Source organism: Nerophis ophidion, linkage group LG08 (genome assembly GCF_033978795.1).
Source record: "Nerophis ophidion isolate RoL-2023_Sa linkage group LG08, RoL_Noph_v1.0, whole genome shotgun sequence".
Classification (NCBI taxonomy): domain Eukaryota; kingdom Metazoa; phylum Chordata; class Actinopteri; order Syngnathiformes; family Syngnathidae; genus Nerophis; species Nerophis ophidion.
Genome location: NC_084618.1, coordinates 24,247,785 through 24,258,074, shown reverse-complemented (window position 1 = coordinate 24,258,074; position 10,290 = coordinate 24,247,785). Strand labels below are relative to the sequence as shown.

The 10,290-nt window shown below is 40.4% G+C and overlaps 1 protein-coding gene across 2 annotated transcripts; it reads left to right on the top strand.

Annotated features, from left to right (window-relative positions):
• Window positions 1-1,568: 1,568 nt before the first annotated feature.
• Window positions 1,569-8,677, top strand: LOC133557535 (torsin-1A-like). 2 transcript variants are annotated; one of them, XM_061908067.1, is made up of 5 exons: window positions 1,569-1,867; window positions 6,013-6,278; window positions 6,337-6,512; window positions 7,664-7,791; window positions 7,855-8,677. In XM_061908067.1, the coding sequence occupies exons 1-5, from the start codon at window positions 1,678-1,680 to the stop codon at window positions 8,097-8,099; spliced, it is 1,005 nt and encodes a 334-aa protein (XP_061764051.1). In that variant the 5' UTR covers window positions 1,569-1,677; the 3' UTR covers window positions 8,100-8,677. The 2 variants fall into 2 exon arrangements, with proteins under 2 accessions (XP_061764051.1, XP_061764052.1); XM_061908068.1 differs by lacking the exon at window positions 1,569-1,867 and adding an exon at window positions 1,996-2,253.
• The last annotated feature ends 1,613 nt before the right edge of the window (window positions 8,678-10,290 follow it).

The following is a 10,290-nucleotide window of genomic DNA, read 5'->3' as shown; positions in this document are numbered from 1 at the left end:
GCCTTTTTAGTTTACTATATTGCAATTTAAATTTTGCGCGACGTATCCTGTTGAAAACGTCGATATGATGACGCGTGCGCGTGACGTCTCGGATTGTAGAGGACATTTTTTTCCAGCCCGATCCCAGCTATAAGTGGTCTGCCTTAATCGCATAACTACACAGTATTCTGGACATCTGTGTTGCTGAATCTTTTGCAATTTTTTCAATTAATAATGGAGACTACAAAGATGTAGGTGGGAAGCGGTATATTGCAGCTGCCTTCAGCAACACAAACACAGCCGGTGTTTCCTTTTTTACATTCCCGAAGGTGAAGCTTTATTATGGAACAGAGCAGTCAATCGAACATGGTTCCCGACCACATGTCAACCGGCAGGTTTCGGTGAGAAAATGGTGGTAATAAGTCGGCTCTTACCGTAGACATGAGCGGAGCTTGTGTCGTTCCTCGTGCACCTGTCAAAGAGGCAGCAGCGTGGCTTCCCTCAGAGACACTGGCCGTCACACCCGTGGCCACACCCCTCTGACTTTCGGGTACGACAGTATAATCTCACTACAACACTAGTAACACAATAAGCGGATAAGGGATTTTCCAGAATTATCCTAGTAAATGTGTCCAATAACATCTGAATCGCTCCCACTGCCCTGTCTTTTTTTTTCTCTAGTCCTTCACTCTAACTTTCATCATCCACGAATATTTCATCGTCGCTTTCTCGGTCCGAATCGCTCTTGCTGCTGGTGGCCATGATTGTAAACAATGTGAGGATGTGAGGAGCTCCACAACCCATGACGTTATGCGCACATCGTCTGCTACTTCCGGAACCGGTGTTGTAAGCATTTCACCAATCTCGCGCACTTTGCAAATTATACATAATTTCCATTGTGCGCAAGCATTTTGCATATCGCAAGACGAGATTTAAGATGAGATTTTGTGGATGGTTTAGTCAGTAACCCTACATTATTATATTTTATAAATAGTAAACCAAGTTGTGGTAGTAGATTAGTCAGTTGTTTAGTCGTGAATGTACACTGTATAGTGGTTAGGGTTAGGGTCGGACTGATTTGAGGGCAATACTCAGTTATATTGTCCCGACTACAAATTACTAGATTTACATAAGTATCTAATAAATTATTTTGACACCAAAAACGTGTATTTGCGCCCATTGATTTGCAAAATGTGCACCACACATTATTCAAATATATAGCTGGAAGCAATTTGCATAAAGATTGCGCATTATACAATTTGCTCACATTGGTATTGTGCCTACAACACAGGCAAGGCTTTTTTATTAGCGACCAAAAGCTGCGAAGTTTATCGTCGATGTTCTCTACTAAATCCTTTCAGCAAAAATAGGGCAATATCGCAAAATGATCAAGTATGACACATAGAATGGACCTGCTATCCCCGTTTAAATAAGAACATCTCATTTCAGTAGGCCTTTAAGGGTTACACTTTTTAAGTGGTCGGACTCAATACTTTATCATAATAACGAACGATATCAAACATAACAGAAATAATCCGTTTATATTTTTTGAAAATATTCCCTGCGTCTTTAAGAAGAGAAAGTGTGGCCGTTGTTCGGTGACGTCATGATCCGGGTCCCGAATTGACTTGTGGTGGTTTCCAGGGGCAGAAGTTAAAATAAGTTTCCCTGCTTTGGTTAGTGGATCATTACCTCGACATGAAGCTGCACGTCCTGCTGCTGTCCACGCTCCTGTGCTCCGGCCCCACGGAGGCCCTGGAGCCCATCAGCACCAGCATCGCGGTGGGCATGGCGGCGGCTTTAACGGGCTTCTTAGCCAGCTACCAGAACATCTTCTACTACTTCAACGAGTGCTGTCGCCCCGAGTGGATTTCCTTCAACAGAACAGGTGACACATTAACGCGAATAAGCACTCGGAAAACATAAAGCCAATATGTAGTCAACAAATATGTATCCCCAAAAAAACTACACCGAACGCGGGATTTGTTTTGTTTGTCGCGCGGTTATGACGTAGGCGGAAGTGTCGCCTCCCTAAAGTAAAAGCCATTTCCCTTGTTTGATAGCGCGCTTTCGTTTGCCTTCTGTGTTCGAGGATGAAAAGTGCACATTTGTGTCTGTGGCTGCATGTTTTTTCCACCATTACCGTGCCGGTTAGTGCTTTCGATCCGTTCACGACGACAGTGGTGATTAGTGTCGGGGCAGCTTTGAGCAGGGGCATTTACAAATATTTCCAGGAAAGCTGCGATCCCAAATGGATTGCCTTCAATTCCACGGGTGAGTTGTCTGTGTTTGGTTGAAAAAATATATATTAAATTATCTGTGTGCACAAATTTATGATGAGCTAAGACAAATGCACCCTCAAGAAGTGCATGGCGACGTGCTCACTCCCACCTTGCTTGCAGACTGGCAGCGGCGATGACCAAGAACACGGGGTTGGAATATAATTACAACACTTTATCTACATATTTATATAATATTTACATATTTATACTATATGTAACTACAAGCTCAATTCACAGACAGAGTCCCATTGCTTTTATGAGCGGTCGAGCGAGTCAAAAGTCGGAAAAAAAATATATATATATATATATATATATATATATTTTTTTTTAATATTTGTGGCGGCCGTATTTCTTTCGTGGCGGGCCGCCACAAATAAATGAATGTGTGGGAAACCCTGATCTCCATATTTTGCCTTAGCCTTGAATGAACACTTGATGCATATAATCACAGCAGTATGATGATTCTATATGTCTACATTAAAACATTCTTCTTCATACTACATTAATATATGCTCATTTTAAACTTTTATGCAGAGAGAGAAATCACAAACAAAAGTGTATTTATTAAATAGTTAAGTAGTGGCACAAACATTCATGTCATTTCCAAAACAGAAAGTGCAAGATTGACAGAGACATTTTAAAACAAGCTATTAGTGCACTTTTGTGCACTAATATCAAAACACTAAATTAAAGTGCACTTTTTGTACAGAACGTCACTACAATAGTTTAAAACTAATAAAGTGCACTTTTGTGCATGATTTTGTTGGCGTGGCACCGAATGGAGATGTTGATATGCGGAGTAAGCACTCTTCATTCTCTAGCAGGTGACTTTTCAAATGATGCTACATAATAGCAGTAATGCTACTTTTTGTAGCAATGCTTTAGCACCACACTTGAGAAATTACAGTTGTCTGTTTGACATATTCCTACTTGAAGCCAAACACCCGCCCGGCGATGAACCCCCTGCTGTTTTTCTTTAGAATTAATTCTTCATTTGTTACCAGATTCGCACCACAGCTAAAGTTACCAACGTAGTGACCTCTCTGCTCCGCAAGGGCGTCTACGTATGTGACGTATGACGTGACGTATGTAAGAAGGTGCGTTTGCTGTCTGTGAGAAGCAGAGACAACAGAGTGAGAAGAGCCTGTAGTATAATGCCCGCAGCTAAAAGAAACTGTGAGGACATATACTCGAATATCACGATATAGACATTTTCTATATCGCACAGAGACAAACCCGCCCAGCCCTACATTAAACAATAATTCTCTGCAAAAGTATGACTTTGTTCAAGGGCAGGGGTGTTAAAGTTGTTTTCTTTGAGGGCCACATCATGATAATGATAAATGGGTTGTACTTGTATAGCGCTTTTCTACCTTCAAGGTAATCAAAGTGCTTTGACACTGTCTCCACATTCACACACTGATGGCGGGAGCTGCCATGCAAGGCCCTAACCATGACCCATCAGGAGCAAGGGTGAAGTGTCTTGCTCAAGGACACAACGGACGTGACGAGGTTGGTAGAAGGTGGGGATCGAAGCAGGAACCTTCAGGTTGCTGGCACGGCCACTCTCCTAACCGCGCCACGTCGTCTCCAGTCAATATGTATGAATAAAAATCTATAAGGTTTTGCCTCGTGATATTACATAATTGTTTATGTATTTATATATTTATGTATATATTTTATGCACACTGTAAATAATTATCTGTGGCAGCTCAGTCACCAGTTTTACAGCACATAACTGTAAATGGAAAAAGGTACTACAGTTTTAAAAAAATTCAATTAAAATAAAAAAAGGGGTAACTGATCTGCCTGTGCTTTACCGTCTAATCTACAGTTTTTGGTTTTAGAGTGTGTTACTGTAAATGGAAAAAAGGTTTTTGCAGTCTTCGGGCCAGTTTTACTGTAAAATCTATTTGTAACTCCCTCCAAATAGCACTGACACAATGGCTTTCTTTGACTGATTTATTGAAGGCTTCCTTTCCCTTCAATTCACCATGAAAACTGTTAATAAAATAAAGCATGTTACAAACATAAAAATAATAACATGCACAGCATGTGAATTAAATATTTCAGCGAAGTAAAACACAAACAGAAATGACAAATACCTCGTTGGCCTGCATGCTTCTTTTAGGAGGAAATTATGATCTTCTGGCTCTCATAGCCCAAACGCTGAAAGTCCTTGTGACACTTTTTAGTCTTTGTTACGATCAGTCGCTCTCTTTATCCCTTCTCATTGCATCAAACAAATGTTCACTCATACCCGGAAGCAGCTTCCTTATATCCGTTCACAGACCAATTGAGGCACTTCAAAAAAAAAGCATGCCCACAAACCCAACAAAAAGGCATGAAATTACATTTTTAACCATAGTAACATAAATAAAGCCTTCTTATGAAGTTTTATACATTTTGATTTAAATTCCCTTTTATGAACTTAACTTATTCTGTTTTTAGAGAAATAAAACAAATTATAATTATTAGTCGCAACAGTTATATTTTTACAGTCTACAATTTGATTGATGACTTGCTTTAAAATCATGGGTCATGCAGAAATTGAGGTCTTTTTATTATAACAGAAAATATTTGGAGTACAGTATTTGTTTATTGCGTTATTGTATAATATAAAAGCTGAACAGATATTCAATCGCATGCAGTACATTAATATTTTTTTCTGTCAAAAGAGAAAGATTTAGCAAGAAAAGATGAAGTACTTTGACAAACTATTTACAGAATTTTCCAGGTCACACACAATATGTTTGACACGTGTTTTAGGGGTTGCACAGACTCGTCCACCTCGAGCGGCACAATGTTGTTTTTTTATTTATGATGGGGAAAATATGAATGACAGCATCAGAGACTAGTAAACATTAACTTGAATATTACATGTGACAAGTCGACTTAAAGAAACCCTTACTTTGTTTTTTTAAAACATTTTTAGTTATTGGAATATTGCACAATTTTCCTCAATTAGGGTATTTCTTTTGTTACAGTTTACAGTATTACTACTTTTTAATTGTAAATATGTTACTGTAATTACTTTTCTTGCATTGTGAAAGTATGATTTTAATCCAGGGGGAACATTCTTGTTGTAATACAACTTTCCCCCCAAACTATAAATACTGAAAATTTCAAAAATGTCCTCGAAAATTTCAGTTACCGTATTTTTCGGAGTATAAGTCGCACCTCCCGAAAATGCATAATAAAGAAGGAAAAAAACATAAGTCGCACCGGAGTGTAAGTCGCATTTTTGGGGGAAATTTATTTGCTAAAACCCAACACCAAGAATAGACATTTGAAAGGCAATTTAAAATAAATAAAGAATAGTGAACAACAGGCTGAATAAGTGTACGTTATATGAGGCATAAATAACCAACTGAGAAGGTGCCTGGTATGTTAACGTAACATATTATGGTAAGAGTCATTCAAATAACTATAACATATAGAACATGCTATACGTTTACCAAACAATCTGTCACTCCTAATTGCTAAATCCCATGAAATCCTATACGTCTAGTCTCTTACGTGAATGAGCTAAATACATTTTTGATATTTTACGGTAATGTGTTAATAATTTCACACAAGTCGCTCCTGAGTATAAGTCGCACCCCCGGCCAAACTATGAAAAAAAAACTGTAATTACATTTTTAATAGTTGTAGGTTTGTACAAATATTTTTTATCCACACGATTGGCGGGAGTTCTACACATTGTTGAGCGGGAAATGGATGTTTCATGAATATTACTCCACTGTTGCAGGTCTGGAAGCCAGCCTGCAGACTAAACTGTTCGGGCAACATATCGCATCAAACATCATCCTGAAGGCGGTGAGCGGCTTCATGAACAACGACAATCCCAAGAAGCCGCTGGTGCTCTCCCTGCACGGTTGGACCGGCACCGGCAAGAACTTTGTCAGTTCGCTCATCGCTGAGAACATCTACAAAGAGGGAATGGACAGCAACTTCGTTCACATCTTTACGTCGGAGCTACACTTTCCCCACGTCTCTCATATGGACACCTACAAGGTAAGACGTTTGGTTCTGAGCGGGTGTGATGGTTCTCATGCTGCTGATCTCCTGTCAGACTCAGCTGCAGCAGTGGATTAAAGGCAACGTCAGCAGCTGTGCTCAGTCAATGTTCATCTTTGACGAGATGGACAAAATGCACCCAGGACTAATTGACAGCATCAAGCCGTACCTGGACTACTACGACAAGTTGGATGGCATCTCCTACCGCAAAGCCATCTTCATCTTTCTCAGGTGAGGACGTTTATTAAGCAGCAAACATTATGTTTATGCTTATTTTCTGCATACATCTATTACAGCCTTTCAACTAACCCCTTTGGGGACATTTGATTTTAAAAATCTATAAAACCGAACAAGACTTCAAGATCCTTAAGTTTTTGAAGCTAATAACCTTTTGAATTTGTGTTTTTTTTTTTGCTCAAAATTCTCAATAAACTTAAATATTTAAAAACATTTGATTAGAGTTGTACATCTCTTTGTGATGGACTGTTCGGTACGCATCTAGATACAAGGGAAAGAATGCCATTTAAAAAATATATTTTAAAAACAGAACAATTTGATATATTGTTTGAATGATTCAATGAGATTTCATATATTGTATAAATGGTTAAATGACATTCGATATAGTGTATGAATTATTCAAAGGACAAAAAGTCAGCCTTTGTCCCCTGACAGTCAAAACAATAAATCCTAATGCGAGAATGTATTTTGACGTAAAATGTTGTAAAATTGTAAACACTCTCTTGTATTAGATTAGACTTCCTTTTTATTGTCATTCAAATTTGAACTTTAAAGTACAAATAAGAACGAAATTGGTAGTGCAGGATAAAAAAAAGCAGTAAGGTGCAAATAGACTACTGTACAGATAAATACATTGCACTTTTTCTTATGGATGTATGTTATATTGTCTTTTTTATTCCAGCGAGTTAATCCATTTTGGGGGGAGTTGAGGGGATAATTTAATTATGATGCATTCAAGAGTCTTACGGCCTGAGGGAAGAAGCTGTTACAGAACCTGGAGGTTCTGCTACGGAGGCTGCGGAACCTCTTGTGGTAAAGCAGGGAATTGAGTTTATTGCAAAGTTTGTTTTTTTTACATTACTCAAGTGTAAAATTGTTTTGTTTAAAGAACATCTTTAAAAATGGCAAAATAGGAGAACATTTCCAGTGTGGAAATTAAACACGACTGACTGAAATAAATAGTTGATAAATTAATAAAATGTATAAACAATTTAAAGTAAAAACTCAGTTTGAATGTCGACGTTAGCTTATCTTCATGTTTTTTTTAAACAGTATGTTTTTCTGAAACAGTCAATTTAGGGTGATAAAACGATGCTAAAATCATATCTGCACTATTGAATGTAATCACCTGTTTGTCGCCATAGCAACGCTGGAGGCGAGAGCATCACACAGACCGCTTTAGAGTTCTGGAACGCGGGTCGCAAACGGGAGGAGATGGAGCTGAAAGACGTGGAGACGTCGCTCTCTATGTCTGTGTTCAACAACAAGAGAAGTGAGTTCAGGTAACATCCTTGGAAATAAGAAATCTTGTTGAACTTCCAAACCTCTTCTTCAGGCGGTCTGTGGCACACGAGTCTCATCGACAAGAACCTGGTGGACTTCTTCGTCCCCTTCCTGCCGCTGGAGTACAATCACGTGTTGGAGTGCGCCATGGCCGCCATGAAAGCGCGAGGCCTCCGGCCCGACATCTCCGTCGCCGACAAGGTGGCGAAGGATGTGGTCTACTTCCCCAAATCCGAGCGCATCTTCTCAGTGAAAGGCTGCAAGACCATCGAGAGCAAGCTGGACTTCTACACCTAGCGGAAGTAGGACGCCAAGGTTTTCACTTGGGAAGGAAGGAGCATCCGCCAAACAACTGCAGGAAAATGCAGCCAGCGAGAAACTGTCTGAACTTTTGATGACGTCAGCAGTGTCGCTCACGCTGAATGAAGGTTGATGTATTCCAAAAATATTGGAACATTTTTTTCCTACATTTTTAACCAACTGTCCTTTTTAAATAGTTTATTTTTCAGTTACAAATGCCTTCTTTTATTTCTGGTCACTTTTTTGTCCACTGAGGTTACCACAAACTAATCAAAGGTGATGGTTGATGCATTTTATGTGTTTAAAAAGTGTGGTTTTCCACTGCCAAACAATTTTATTTAACAGATGAACACTTTTTCTAAGAACACCCGTTAAATTCCTCTTCATCTTGCCGATCTCCAATAGATTTTACAATTTTGCCACAGAGAAAAATGTTGAAAGAAATTTTGGGAGTTCTTCATTTTTGAATCATCTGTCTTGTTTTAAAGTGAGTAAACAACATCAAATCGCTAGCCGCGATCTGAAAATGAACTGGCATGGTAGTGAAAATAAAACCATGAGCTTTTCTTCTTTCACTCACGTGTTTACTTCAACATCAACTTTATTCGTACAAAACAGCTACCCTCTCAAACCACTGTTGCCTTGGTGATGACCCCCGGCAAGGTGTATGGGGGTGGCAGAAGGTGGCCTTCAGCTAGGGGGTCTGTAATGTGAACCTTCTTGAAAGGTCAGGAAGGGATGGTGGTGCTTCTACATTTGGGACACGATGGAAAGAGAATCCTTTAATCATCTTTATTACTGGAATGTGTGTGTTTGGGAGTCGTAAACACACACAGGGCTGCTGCCACAATTGATTGCACACAAACTATTCTGAAGAAGACGTGTTCGAAAAGAGAAATGACATCACAAATGAAATTACCAGAACAAAAGCACAGTAATAAGTAACTGCAAAAAATGACCTAAACAACCACTTTGCTAGGTTTGAGGCACTTAACACCGCTCCGGAGAGGAAATCCATCCCTAGCCCTGATGAGCAGCCGCTCAACCTGGACGCAACCAATGTCCGGAGAACCCTGAGGAGTGAATCCCCGGAAAGCAGCAGGACCTAATGACATTCCGGGCAGGGTGCTTAAGGAAGGTGCAGACTAACTGGCTTGGGTTCTCACAGACGTCTTCAACACCTCGCTGACCCAGGCTGTGATACCAACATGTTGTAAGACAGCCACAATCATTCCAGTGCCTGAAAAACCCACAATCTCCTGCCCTATGGCACTCACCCCCACAATAATGAAGTGCTTCTAGAGGCTGGTAAAAGAACACATTGTCTCCAGACTTCCTCCGACATTCGACCCATACCATTTTGCTTATCGCCCTAACCGCTCCACAGAGGACTCCATCTCCTCTGCACTCCACCTGAGCTTAGAACATCTGGAAGGAAAGGACACACACGTGCAGATGTTCTTTCTGGACTTAAGCTCGGCGTTCAACACCATCATCCCGCAGCACTTGGTGAGCAAACTGGCCTCCCTTGGATTCAGTACCCTCCAATGCAACTGGCTGTTTGACTTCCTCACAGACAGACCCCTCGTCCATCTGCTCTTTGATGTGTCTGAGACAATAATCCGACCTACAGGCCATGAACCTCGAGAGTTGAGCATCCACTATCGCGAGTCTTACCATCATCCTCCACTTGCTTACGATCTTGAAGCCCTGGCAGGTAATGTTGGACGAAAGACCACCAGAAGCGATCTGCAAGGACTTGGCTGTGCCTCCGTCTTCTTTCAAGACCACCGGGATCATAGATTGCTTAAGGTAGAGATGAGTCATGACAGCTCATTGGAAGATTAGACGCGATTGGGTCTGGATCTGAGGTGTCCGAAGTCAGGTAACCCAGAGGTTGAGCAGTCATTATGCTTTCGACTTCGATCAGTGTTGTCAGTAATACGGTTTCAAGCACGGTCTGGTCTTTGAGAACATGCTGTCACGCTTGGAGGATTGAATCGGAATTCAAACTGGTGCTCTGCAAGTTGCTCTCTCAACTGTGGTTCCATTGAAACAACTGCTTTACATAACTTATGCTATCCATTGTCCATGAGAAGCTCAAAGAGTTTGTGGTGTCATGAAATGAATCTTCTCAAGGCTCTCCAGTAATTCCAGATGCACCGAACGAGTTGTGGTGCTGTCATTA